This window comes from Glycine max, chromosome 19 (assembly GCF_000004515.6).
Source record: "Glycine max cultivar Williams 82 chromosome 19, Glycine_max_v4.0, whole genome shotgun sequence".
Taxonomy (NCBI): Eukaryota; Viridiplantae; Streptophyta; class Magnoliopsida; order Fabales; family Fabaceae; genus Glycine; species Glycine max.
The window spans coordinates 2,366,441-2,379,675 of record NC_038255.2 but is presented as its reverse complement, the minus strand read 5'-3'; the positions used below and the strand labels follow the sequence as shown (position 1 = coordinate 2,379,675).

The window sequence follows — 13,235 nt, the reverse complement described above, 5'->3', positions numbered from 1 at the left end:
CCCCTATTTCCTAATCTTCTTTAAAACTTTTGAGCCCCTTCTTTCCTCACTAGATTGTCAACAATCAGGTTTAGGTGGTTTCATTCATTAATGAATGTCCCTCCCAAAAAATACAAAAGCCACCATCTTTTACTCTTCACCAAAAGTCATATTTTTATTTTTCTCAAATATTTTAGATTTTTTTTTCTTTTTTTATTTCTTGGGAAAATGGTTGGTTGGACACCAATGTTAATCTGGTTACCTTTTTCGTTTTTGGAAATGAGAAGAAGCTAGAGTTTGGTAGCATGAAGACCAAGGACAAAGCCATCTTCATCCACACGCTTATCTTCTTTGCACTCTACTCCATCTTCATCCTGATCGTTAAAGTCCACATCTACACCAGTTAAATCGGTAACCAGGATTATAGTTGGTTGCTCCTTTGTCGATATATTTGGTTACTACTAAGAAAGTTGTAAATGGCACATGTGATTAGAGCCCGCATATGTGATTCACCTTCAAGTGTCGTTTTGATCCCAATATCTATTCGTCGCAACCATCGCCGCTCGACAATCTTTGTCGATCATTCGTTAACCTCTACCACTGCAACTTCCGTAGAACTTCACCACTCAATGCTGCACCTCAATGCTATCTTGGGTAGACAAAAAAAAACCACATTTTCCATTGTACTCAATCCAAGCATTCACTGAATCACTATTTTTGAGATCCACCGCATTGGTTCCCAAGCTGTTAACTTTCATCAAAACAATGATGTTTAGGTTCAATCCATTCAATGATTGTGGTTTTCATCTATGATTTTGGGGTTGTGGTTTAATGGGTTGGAAGAAGATGAAAAGGTTAGGAAAAAGGTGGCTTTAAAACTTGTGGCATTTTACTTTTTTGCATTTTGTGACAGTTTTAATACCCAAAAATCATTTTTTGAAATTTAAATTAAAAAATTAGGTTTGGATTTTCGAACCTACATCTAAGCCAAAAAGTAATATATTTTAATTTTGCAAGGACAAAAAAACTAATCAAAATTTTTGAACATTTTCATATTTATGAGGACGAAAAATATATTTTAAACTTTAAGTTATATTGGGCAAAACTAACTGAAAGCTGAATAGTAGCTGAAAGTTTACCTTAAATATAAAAGATTAAAAAGGAAATTAAATAAATATTCAAGGACAAAAATGGAATAAAATAAAATTTAGAAGCTAACATTTAAAAAAATATTATTTCAAGTGACATTTCAAAAAAATTTAGAATTTATTAAAAAAAACTTACTTACCAAACAATCAAACAAGTTTTTCAACTAGTAAAAAAATTAGAAGTTATTTGAAAATGTTGTAAAAACATTTCAGACACAATCATGAATGATATAGTGTGTATTTGGTTCCATGTTTGGAACCATCAAACATGAGTCATGATTCAAGTAAATACAATTTTGTTATTTTGGATATGTTTAGAGGTCAATTTCTAACTTTGATTAAAATCAAAAACATAAGTTGAAGTTGGAGCTACACGAAATAGCTAGTGCATTAACCAAAATCGGTTTTTATTTTAGGTATATTTTAGTTTGTTCTTCTCAGAGTGTAAGAACTTGAAAAAAGCCTTATAAGTTATAACTATGTCTTATGCAATATTGAAATCGTGTTTGGTTATATTTTGTGCGACTGTTTGTAAAGATGTTTCAAAATTTTCTACTTGTTTTTCATAATACTTAAGATGAAGAACAATAACTATTTTTCATTTATATATATAAATATTTTTTAGCCACATGTTGTTTGTGTTATATTATTTATCTTTTTAACACAGTAGTTATCTCGTCAATACAATAACACAACTATACTTTTTATTTTTAATATTTAATAATCTTTTACGAGCTTAAATTTGCACTATTTTATTTTAGATTTCTTCTTTTATATTTTTATTTTTCAATTATATATTGTAACTGGACATTGCTTTTATAGAAAAATGGATCTATTTTAGTAATTAAACACTTAAAAATCAAATTTGACCATAAGTTTTCAAACAATCGTTTTGTGGAAATCAATTTTCTAATAGTTGTTATTGAAACAAAAATTATGTTACTTTAGACTAACATGTAGTTAATAAATCAATTGTATTGAATCATGTTTATTCAAGATCAATTCTATAAACGTTATCCAAACACAAACTTAAAATCATTTTGGTATGTTAATATGATATGGTTTAGTGGATCTATTATAATTTTGCTTTGTTCTTATGATATGTAATGTTTTTGTTGATATAAGATTTGTATCTTTAGTTTTGATGGGTTTTTGTTAACATATATAATATTTGGTCATGATAATTTAACATGGGTTGTTTGTGTAAATGTTAGCTAGTTGATATTTTTTTCTTTCTTTTGATATTTGGTTATTTTTCTTAATTGATATGATTTATTTTTGTTGATATTAGATTTGTCATAATAATCTAATTTTACTTATATGATTTTGATTGTTTTTTATACTTTTGATCCCAAGAAAGTAGCATCCTAGAATCATGGATACTACACCATTAGATTGCGCAATACACAAAAATTCAACCTTCTCTTTCTCTTAAAACTATTTTCTCTATATTTTGAATCTACGAATTATTTTGAAGAATAAGAATTACAACCAAATTAAAATTTGGTCTCTTAAAGTTATTTGTATATTTGTAGCATGCTTTATAATAAAACTTGTAAAAGTCTTGCGAGTGTCAAATGTTGGTTATGAAATATGTGCATAATTTCTCTTATTTTTTAACTTAAGATTGCATCTCAAAGCTAGCAAAATTCAACTGATCAAAATGTTTCTTAGTAACGCCCATTAGTATGTTTCTCACCTTCTTTATCATGTTTCTCCTACAAAATTTTTTTAAAAAAATCTCACCTTACTTTGAACCCTAACAGCCAGATTAAAGTCACGTCATTCACAATACTCTTTTCTTCCCTTTTTTTCTTCACTTATAACATTTACAATTCACAAATCACAACAATATCTACACATCTCTATTCACTATAACGATTTGTTGTTTGTGTGAAATGCAACAATGTCGTTTTCTTAATGATTATATTTGAAACCTTATATTATTTTATTGCAATTTTTTATTTTTGTTTTAAGTTTAGTGAACATTGTAATGTTATCATGAAATTAATTTTTGTAAAATAAAATCTATCAAATTACAAATCTAACCTAAATGATTTGATGCGAGTTTATAAAAATAAAAAAATAGTTACAAAATTTTATGATATTTTCAACTTATTATTAATTTATATGCACTACATATTACATAATTAAAATAAAAAGTAATCAAATTTAGAAAATCACATGACACATATAGATGATTATCATAATAATAAATAATTAAATTTAAATTAAACAAATTACTACCATTAACAAAATCAAGTAACTAATTGTGAGTACAAATCAAAACATGTATTCTTTTTATAAGAGATGACTCGTGTACTTTTTGAAAACAATGGAAGCAATACTAAAAGCTTATTCGAATGCAACAATCGAAATTGGAATGCTCAACGACCCACTAGTCATTATGGACAAATATGAAAATCTATTCTTATTACCATTCTACCATAGTAAGACATTAAAGTTTTCATAGTAATTGAAATCCAAATTTAGTTCTTCCCCCCAAATTAACATCTAGTTGAGACTTTCTAATCTTACAATCAAATGTTGATTGTGAATTTTTAATTCCTAAACAAATAAAAGGAAGGAAAAAGAAAATATTAAAGTATTATAATGATAATAAAATCCAATAAGAGAAAGTAACTAAACTGTTAATTGAATAAACATAAAAAACTTACATTAAACTACTAGAAGATGTCACATCATTGGGAGTGATAGTGATCTCTCCTACTAGAAGATGAAAACTACTAGTTTTCTTGTGTCAACTTTCCACAAAAGTAGATATAAGTCCTCTGTCGCTAGTGTCCAAGGAACATGCAATCAGGAGACTTAATCTTGTAGCAATCACTATGCCTTCAATTTCTGGTGTAAGCCTTCCAAATTTTTGTACCTTCATTCCATGAGAAGACAACTTCAACTCGACTTTTTTACCAATCAAGGTTAAAAAAATTAGAAATTTTTCATTTCGGGGTATATTTCAAAAAATTACCCAAAACGGGATAAGTCGTAAAAGTTGTTACGACTTTTGAGTTAGAAGTCGTAACACCTGTTATGACTTTTTAATTTTTTTATTTTTTTAACTAAAGTCATAAAAATATTTACGACTTCAGTGTAAATATAATTTTTTTTTACGACTTTAAAGTCATATTTTTAAAAAAGAACCAAAGTCGTATTTTATTTTACGACTTTAAAGTCGTAAAACTGTCTTATTTTTTTTAAAAAAAATTGAGCTATACAACTTCAAAATCGTAACCTCCCTTTCTAAAAAAACGTTGTTTTACTATTTGCAGCCTATTTTTAATTTGTTAACCTTTTTTTTTCGTAAATTTGTTTTTTTTAATTTAATAATGTTTACGATTTTATTTTTTTAAAATAAAAAAGTTAAAAAATATATTTAAATATATAATAAATAATATTAAGTTGATTTTATTAGTATATTTTTGGTGATAATATTAAGTTAATATAATTTACTTTAAATGTTTTTTATTTAAAGTTTAAATAATCTATCAATAAAAATACATTAAAAAAATTGAAAGACTTTAAATTAAAAATTGATTATATTTAAATAAAAATTACATATTTGTTAAACTAATAATGAGATGATGTCCCACAACGAGTTCTTCTAGATATGCGTCTGGGTCTCTCATCTTATTGGATTGGATTTGTCCGTGTTTGTTATCCTCTCGGTCTACGGCCTCTACCTCCTCTTGTTCTAGGATGCTGACGTGTAATCGTCCGTTGTTGTTAAGGAACATGATGACCATTGTTGTCATCATCATCGTCATCGTTGTTATTATTGTTATCCTCATCCTCGTCCTTATTCTCGTCCTCATCTTTGTGACTTATGTCACGTATTTGAGTAGGTAATGATGGACGATAACAAGAACTCGATGGTGCAAGATTATATGCAGATGGAGGAGTGTTGAAAGTGGTGGCAAACATTTGTGAGGAGCCATAAAAAACATTTGAGGTAGAAGGGACTTGAAATGAATATTGAGGTATATATGATGAGAACCCCAGTGGTTGAAAACTTTGTTGACATCCTTGAGACGCATGACCAGAAAAACTTGTTGATTGATATTGTGCTTGTGATGGATGATGTTGGGACATAAATCCAGGAACATGTACTGGAGGTACATTAGGTTCCGCATATGATTGATGTTGGTGATGACCAAAATAATACTATGATTCAAATTTATAAAGTTAGAAATAACAATGAATAATGATATCAAGAATGATTAAAATTGTAAAGTAGATTTACAACCTCTGTAGATATATATCGTCTAGTTCGACGTATATATCATTGCATGTATTCTGAATTTTCATGTAAAAGACCTTGGTCCATTTCACCATGAACAATATAATTATTCCAATGATTCCATTTGAGAATCCACTGAACGATGATGGTGAGGCCAAAAAATATTTGTTCTCCGTCTCATATCTATGTTGTGGATTTGATCTAGATTTGGTGGGTCATCTGGAATAATTTGTCGCAGTCCAAATTGTCTCATGACCCTGTCTATTGGATGTCATTCGACAATTGCAAAACATATAAGAGGGACTTTTGCTCGAACAATCATTGATACCTCTACATCATTAATTAATGGCCTTATTTCTGGTGTGTCATAAGGAGCCCACAAGAACTGCAACACATACATTATTATTGTAACATATTTATAATGGAATAAGAAACTGGAAAAAATAGTTAATTCATGAAAATTCAAAAATGAACCTCATTAATATCTAGTTTATCAAATATGATGCGTATCAATCTCACTGAATTGGTTGGAATATTTGGTTCGGTCCTTGGACGAGACCACCTTCGTGCAAGAGGAAATCCGAGTCCTTGTCGTACTTCTTCCATGGATAGGTGATCTATCTTTGGGGTAATACATTTAATGCGGTCGCACGCCCATGACTGTAGCAACAACAAACATCCACCGATTTCAGTTTGGTCTGGCTTCACAGCCCGATCTAGAGCTCGAAAAAAGGATGCTAATACTGTTGCACCCCAACTATAATGACTTGCCTCAGTTAAATTTGATAATAAAAGAAGATCCATAAAATGAACTCTTGCACCTGATGTATCTGACATCAAACAACTGCTTATAATCATCATCATATGAGCTCTAGCATGTTGTGCAATGACAACATCATCAGCATCAACAGGAAGTTGCTGAAAATTTTGCCGTAACCAAGTTAGGTAAATCATTTTACCTTTTACATACTTATCAGGTGGAGTTTCCCCGAGTAATGTCTGACAAGCAACACATACATCGCCGGTGATAAAACCGGTTACCGGCAATCCATCAATCTTTAAGCCCAACTGTAGGGCCACATCCTGTAAAGTAATGGTTGTCTCTTCATGTGGAAAATGAAATGTGTGTGTCTCCATTCTCCAACGTTCAACTAACGCACTAACCAAATGCTGGTTAATATCAACTTTTCCAACATTTATAATATGTCCAAAACCAGCTAAATTGATTAGATTTTTTACCTAATTATCTATTTGATCCAAGTGGGTAAAAACCTAAACATAAGTATATCTCGGACGAATGATTCTCTCTTGGCCTTCCCATACTTGATTTGAAATATGATTGTCTTGTAAGCGCAATAACGAACAATCAACTAGTCCGGATTGTGCATATGCCATTGGTAAATGGATACAAGGATGAAAATAAGAATAAGGAAAAATGAAAGGAGGGAGGTATGAAAGGAGGGTGGTTCGTGCTCAACAATTTTTGAAGTCCAATATGTTAACTTGTAGAATATTGCTCAACAATTTTTTAAGTCTAATATACACAATGAAGTTGGTCTGTGCTATGATAAATCATTTGTACAAAATAAGTTAAATTTGACTACTTTATTGTTTTTTGTCAAGATTCTATTTTATGATAAATCATTTTACTATGTAGGTTGCTGGTAGCACTGCAAGATTCCCATGCTATCATAAATTGTCCATTGTCTATCATAAATCATAAAAGTTGGATTCTCTTACGTACACACTTTGTGAGTGATTTTTATTTGACTTAAAATATGCTTTCAAGAGTTAACTAAGTTCTTAATCTTAAAAATCAAATTTTAAGTTTTAGTCCTTAAAATTTAACTGACTAAAGTCTCTAAACAATTTTTTCATTAAGATTTTAGTATTTACCTTCTATGTATGCCATTAAATGATGATGTAATGTTAATTTTATTATTATTTTATTTAGTGTTTATTTTCTGACGATAGAAATTGCTTGTGTCACTTTTTATTAAATATTAAATTATTTGTGACAATTTTTAACCATAAAAAATTCTACACCCCATTTTTAATTCATCTTAAGTAAATATGTTTTAAAGCGAAACATGATAAAACTTGAAAGTAATTGTTATACGTGTTAATTCCCATACTATTATATAATAAAACTTTATTAATAATATATATATATATATATATATATATATATATATATATATAAGCTATACGTATTAAAGCTATTTCCTTGAAAATCGTGTAACCTTCATGACTTGACTGCAGTTTTCTACTATACGTGTTTTATTAATAATATATAACTAATAATAATTATTGCAAGTTGGAAATCGTGTAAGCATGCTTCATGACTACATGAGTTAACAATACACTGCCTTGCCTGAGCAACCTTCACAGGTTCTAAAGCTATTCCTTGGCTGCAGTTTTCTGCTATTTCAGTGTTGCAACATGAGTTAATAATACACTGCATTAGCATGAGTGAACAATACACTGCGTATGCTATTTTCAAGGATCTGTTTTCTGATTTTCTTTGTTGTTTTTTGTGCTGCACAAGTGATGGCCTTTCAATTTTCTGATTTTTTGTTGTTGTTTATAAACTGCTTTTTACTTTGGAGTATGACTTCACTATTAATTCACAAGACAATTGTTGAAGTCGTGGAATACCACACGACTTCACTATTAATTAGTTTTGCATTTTTAATATCACTTAGTTATTATTAATTTATGGTTTAGTATTTTAGAATATTGGTGTTTAGTTATTATTAATTTATGGTTTAGTTAGATAAATTATTATACATGTTAAACTAATTTTGTTAAATTATTATTTTGTGTTTTAGAATATTAGTGTTTAGTTATTATTAATTTACGGTTTAGTTATATAAATTATTATAGATGATCAATTAATTTTGTTAAATTATTATTTTATGTTTTAGAATATTAGTGTTTAGTTATTATTAATTTACGATTTAGTTAGATAAATTATTATACATATTAAATTAATTTTGTTAAATTCTTATTTTGTGTTTTAGAATATTAGTGTTTAGTTATTATTAATTTACGATTTAGTTACATAAATTATTAAAGATGATCAATTAATTTTGTTAAATTGTTATTTTATGTTTTAGAATAATACTGTTTGGTTATTATTAATTTACGGTTTAGTTATTATTTTGTGTTTTAGAATATGAGTTAGATAAATTATTATTACACTGTTCACTCCCATGAAACCTATAAAAGGAGGGTTCATTCTCACTTCGGTGCATCTGTTGCATCCAAACAATCAGCCTGGTTCTCTGATTTTGACGTGTTTCTTAGAGTCATACTGACATAATTTTTTTAGTGTTACATACACAAAATAGATATTTAAAAAGGTTTTAATTTTTTACATTACATGTAATCCAATGATTCCTTACTAATCAATAATTTTTTTTTACAGATGACTACTAAAGAACCCATAATAAGAGATCATGTTAGTGACTTCAGTGATGACGAACAACAACATGATTTTGGTGAACATGGTGAAACAAGCAATCAAAGTGAGTCATCTTCATATTTTGAAACTATTAGTAGCCAACTTTCTGAAAATCAAGAGTACTTAAATCCTTATCAAAGGACAGCGAGTGTTAATACAAATGACCTTTATGAAGAGTTGACATTTGAATCAAAACAAGCTGCTGTGAATGCCATTAAACAATTCCATTTTATGCATTCATTTAATTTTGATGTAGTCGAGAACAAGAGTGACAAATATGTTGTCATGTGTAATCAATATGGTAATGGATGTTATTGGAGGGCGAGAGTATCGTTCAGCAAAATACGCAAAAGGTGGGAGTTGAAGAAATTAAACAATATTCACACATGCACAAATTCTACCATATCACAAGATCATGTTAGGTTAGATTCTTCTGTAATTACCCATAATATTATTCATTTAGTGAAAACAAATTCGGGTATCGAAATCAAAACCTTGATTGCAGACATGCATCAACGGTTTCATTACACTGTTTCATACAAAAAAACATGGACAACTAAACAAAAAGCTCTTGAAATGGCATTTGGAAGTTGGGAACAATCATATAGTTACTTGTCTATATGGTTCACAGCTGCTCAACACTTTATACCAGGTACCATAGTAAAATACAAAACTTCATCTTCAATGGAGGAATGTGACGATAACCCTCCTAGGGTGATTCTTAATCGTGTATTTTGGGCGTTTAATCCATGCATTGAAGGCTTCAAATATTGCAAGCCACTTGTGCAAGTAAATGAGACATTTTTAACTGGCAAATACCATGGTACTTTGTTGACTGTCATCGAACAAGATGGTAGTAGGAACAATTTTTCACTTGTTTTTGCAATTGTTGAGAGTGAGACTAAAGAAGCTTGAATGTGGTTCTTGCATTATTTGCGAAGATATGTTACTCCGCAACCAAATTTGTGTATTATATCAGACAAGGGAACCGATTTGCTAGCAGCTTTACAATCCGAACGCGTTGGCTAGAATGGACCAGATGTTTCGTCTGTGTATTGCATTCGCCACATTGCATCAAATTTCAACAAATAGTTTAAAAATGTTGACTTAAAAAAACAAGTCATCAATATGGGTATGTTTCTACCTATTTCATGCATCATATTCTTGCTTTATTACATGTTCACTAAATTTTTTACTCATTATTCTATCTTTTCGCACAGGATATGAGATGAGGAAATCACGATTTGAGGCTAAGTTGCTTGCTATGTGAGCAGAGTTTCCACAAGCAGCAGATTGGTTGGATCAAATTCCTAAGAGTAAAATGACTCGGGCCTACGATGAAGGAAAACGGTATGGCCATATGACTACCAACCTTGCTGAATGTATGAATTCTGTTTTGAAAGGAGCTCGAACATTACCTATTACTGCCTTAGTCAATGAAACATTTAATAAAATAAATGATTCATTTGTCACTAACAGCATCAAAATCATGAATATGATAAATGCAGGGCATAGGTACTCCGAAGACGTATATGTCATGATGCAAGAAAATCAACACATTGCTACCTCACATTATGTTCGCATGTATGTTCGAGACATAGGAGTTTGAGGTTCAAGAAATTGCAAATACGCGACTTGGTCGACGAGCAATGGCATGCACTGTCAAATTGAATGAATGGTTGTGTGATTGTGGAGAATTTCAAACACTTTGACTACCTTGCTCACATGCAATCGCAGCGTGTGCTTTTTGCAATTTAAATTATGATGACTTTGTTGACCCTGTATACAAGTTGGAAAATATTTTCAAAGTTTATCGACATCATTTTCATTTCCTTGGAAGTGAAGACACATGGCCTTAATACTTAGGTCCGCATTTTATGTCTGATCCTTTGAAACGACGACAAACATCAGGCAGGTCAACCACTACTCAGATACATAATGAGATGGATGAACCAATTCCAAATAGGCTTAAGAAATGCTCATTGTGTAGAACTGAAGGACATAATCGGAGCAACTGTCCATACAAACAAGTACATGACTAAAATAACTTGTAATTTTTATGTTTTTCTTTCATTTGTATTGTGTGTTTTATATTAATGTATTAATTATGTTGTTTTTAATTTTTATTGATAGATTATTTAAACTTTAAATAAAAAACATTTAAAGTAAACTATAATAAAAATATATAACATGTTTTAAATAATTAAACATTAAAATAAAATAATAACATATCAAATAAAATCACAAAAAATACACTAATAAAATCAACTTAATATTATTTATCATATATTTAAATATATTTTTTTTAAAAAATTTATTTTAAAAAAATAAAACTGTAAACATTATTAAATTAAAAAAACAAATTTATGAAAAAAAGGTTAACAAATTAAAAACAGGCTACAAATAGTAAAATAGCGTTTGTTTTAAGAGGGAGGTTACGACTTCAAAGTCTTGTACCTCAGAAAATTTTTTAAAAAATAAATAAGACAGTTTTACGACTTTAAAGTCATAAACAAAATACATTTTTTTAAAAAAAATACGACTTTAAAGTCGTAAAAAAATTATATTTACACTGAAGTCATAAATATTTTTACGACTTCAGTTAAAAAATAAAAAAAATTAAAAAGTCGTAACAGGTGTTACGATTTACCCCGTTTTGGGTAATTTTTTGAAATATATCCCCAAATGGAAAATTGCGAATTTTTTTACCCCCAATTAGCAAAAAAGCCCTTCAACTTAGGACGTTCCTAAAAAAAATAAAATTCATTACTTGAGGTTGAATGAAAAATAGTTATTCAAATATTATATAATTCAAGTATTAAGTACCTCTCCTACCCAAATTGTGGTTGCCACATGATAAACATAATTTGTTAAAACCAATGTATTGTGGGGCCCGTATAGAAAATCCTAGGCAACAACACATACATCATGAGTAATTGGTTCCTGGGGCTGCTCATGAACCGCGCCAGCTAGATGATCAACATTTTTAGCAACAGCTGCAGCTGCCCGTTGTCTACATGCAGATGTTGTCGGTCATCACTAACTTGTGTCCCTTAGACTCTTCCTAAAACTCTACCTAAAACATGACACAATCATTTCGTTCTAACCATAATCTACAAATTTAAATAGTAATAACAATTAATTAATGTCATCGTTCAAATAATAGTTGAGTTTCATAAACTAACTAAGAAATTGACTAATAAATAAATTTGATTTAAAATATTTAATAAATTACTATTTGATAATTCATAAATAAATATTTTATTATTTTCTAAATAAAATTTTTAATACTTTTATATATTCATAAATCAATATAGAAATTCTTTTTTAAAATTTATAAACTTCACATCACTAATTCTAATAAACTAAAATATATGGTGAAAATCTAAGTACAAACTTGTTTTTTATTTCTAATAAATGACTTATTTATTTTTTTACAAATTAGTATTGGAATACTTTTAAATATTTATAAACAAATGAAGAAATTTTAATTTTATACTTCCAAGCACTATTTATATAAATATTTAATAATATTAGTGTAATGATATTTATACGACTATATCAATAAAAAGAATTTGTCATGTACAATATTAGATTTTCTTGTTTAACCAAATTGTACAATATATACTTATAAAAAAAAATGGAATTTTTGATATTTAACAAATTTATAAAAAAAAACTATTTAAATATCAAATATAATTAAATTACTTATATTTTAAAAATAAATAAATAACTAATATTTATACATTCATTTTTAAATAAACAAAATTCGTAAATTAATTAATTATTTAATTAATTAATTATTAAAAACCAACTTAAAAAAACAAATATGATTAAATAAATAAATTCATATTAAAAATATACAACAATATTTGTTTATTAAATAAATATTATAACAAAAAAATATTAATTTATTTTTAAATAATAATAATTTATTCAATTATTATTTTATTAATTAATAAATTAATAAATTAGATAATTATATTGGAAATATGTATTTGTATGCATTATACTTATAATTTATTCAGTTATCTTTTTGGTTTTGTCTTTGTAGCTTTGTTTAAGTCCTTCAATCAAGGAGTGGAAAAGAGGAACTTACGGCGAAAGCAACAACAGTGGTGAGGACTGGCAACATCATGCAAATGAAGGCACAAACGACAGTAACGTGGCAAGAAGAAACGAATAACGAAGAAGAGGGAAACACAACAACTCAATGTAGGGAGAGGGAGAGGAAATGGAGAGCTTTTTAAAATTTTAACGAAGAGTAATTTAGACAGTTCACTTAAAATGTTGGGTACACAAGAAATTATAGTAGGTACACCTAGCAATTCCCCAAATCTAACCCCAATTGTAAAATGACTAGCCCACCTGAAATGCACAACAT

At 28.6% G+C, this 13,235-nt stretch overlaps 2 protein-coding genes across 2 annotated transcripts; one reads left to right on the top strand and one right to left on the bottom strand.

Moving 5' to 3' along the window:
• Positions 1-5,656: 5,656 nt before the first annotated feature.
• Positions 5,657-6,522, bottom strand: LOC102668209 (protein MAIN-LIKE 2-like). The gene is made up of 2 exons (XM_006604904.1): positions 5,860-6,522; positions 5,657-5,770 (listed from the first exon to the last, which is right to left on the bottom strand). The coding sequence occupies exons 1-2, from the start codon at positions 6,520-6,522 to the stop codon at positions 5,657-5,659; spliced, it is 777 nt and encodes a 258-aa protein (XP_006604967.1).
• A 2,905-nt stretch (positions 6,523-9,427) lies between these two features.
• On the top strand, positions 9,428-9,766 carry LOC102668092 (uncharacterized). The gene has a single exon (XM_006604903.1). The coding sequence runs from the start codon at positions 9,428-9,430 to the stop codon at positions 9,764-9,766; it is 339 nt and encodes a 112-aa protein (XP_006604966.1).
• The last annotated feature ends 3,469 nt before the right edge of the window (positions 9,767-13,235 follow it).

Coding starts and splice junctions, on each gene's coding strand:
- LOC102668092 (XM_006604903.1), top strand. CDS start 9,428: ATGGCATTTGGAAGTTGGGAACAATCATATAGTTACTTGTCTATATGG.
- LOC102668209 (XM_006604904.1), bottom strand. CDS start 6,522: ATGGAGACACACACATTTCATTTTCCACATGAAGAGACAACCATTACT. Junction 5,771..5,859: donor ATAAACTAGATATTAATGAG/GTTCATTTTTGA, acceptor TATGTGTTGCAG/TTCTTGTGGGCTCCTTATGA.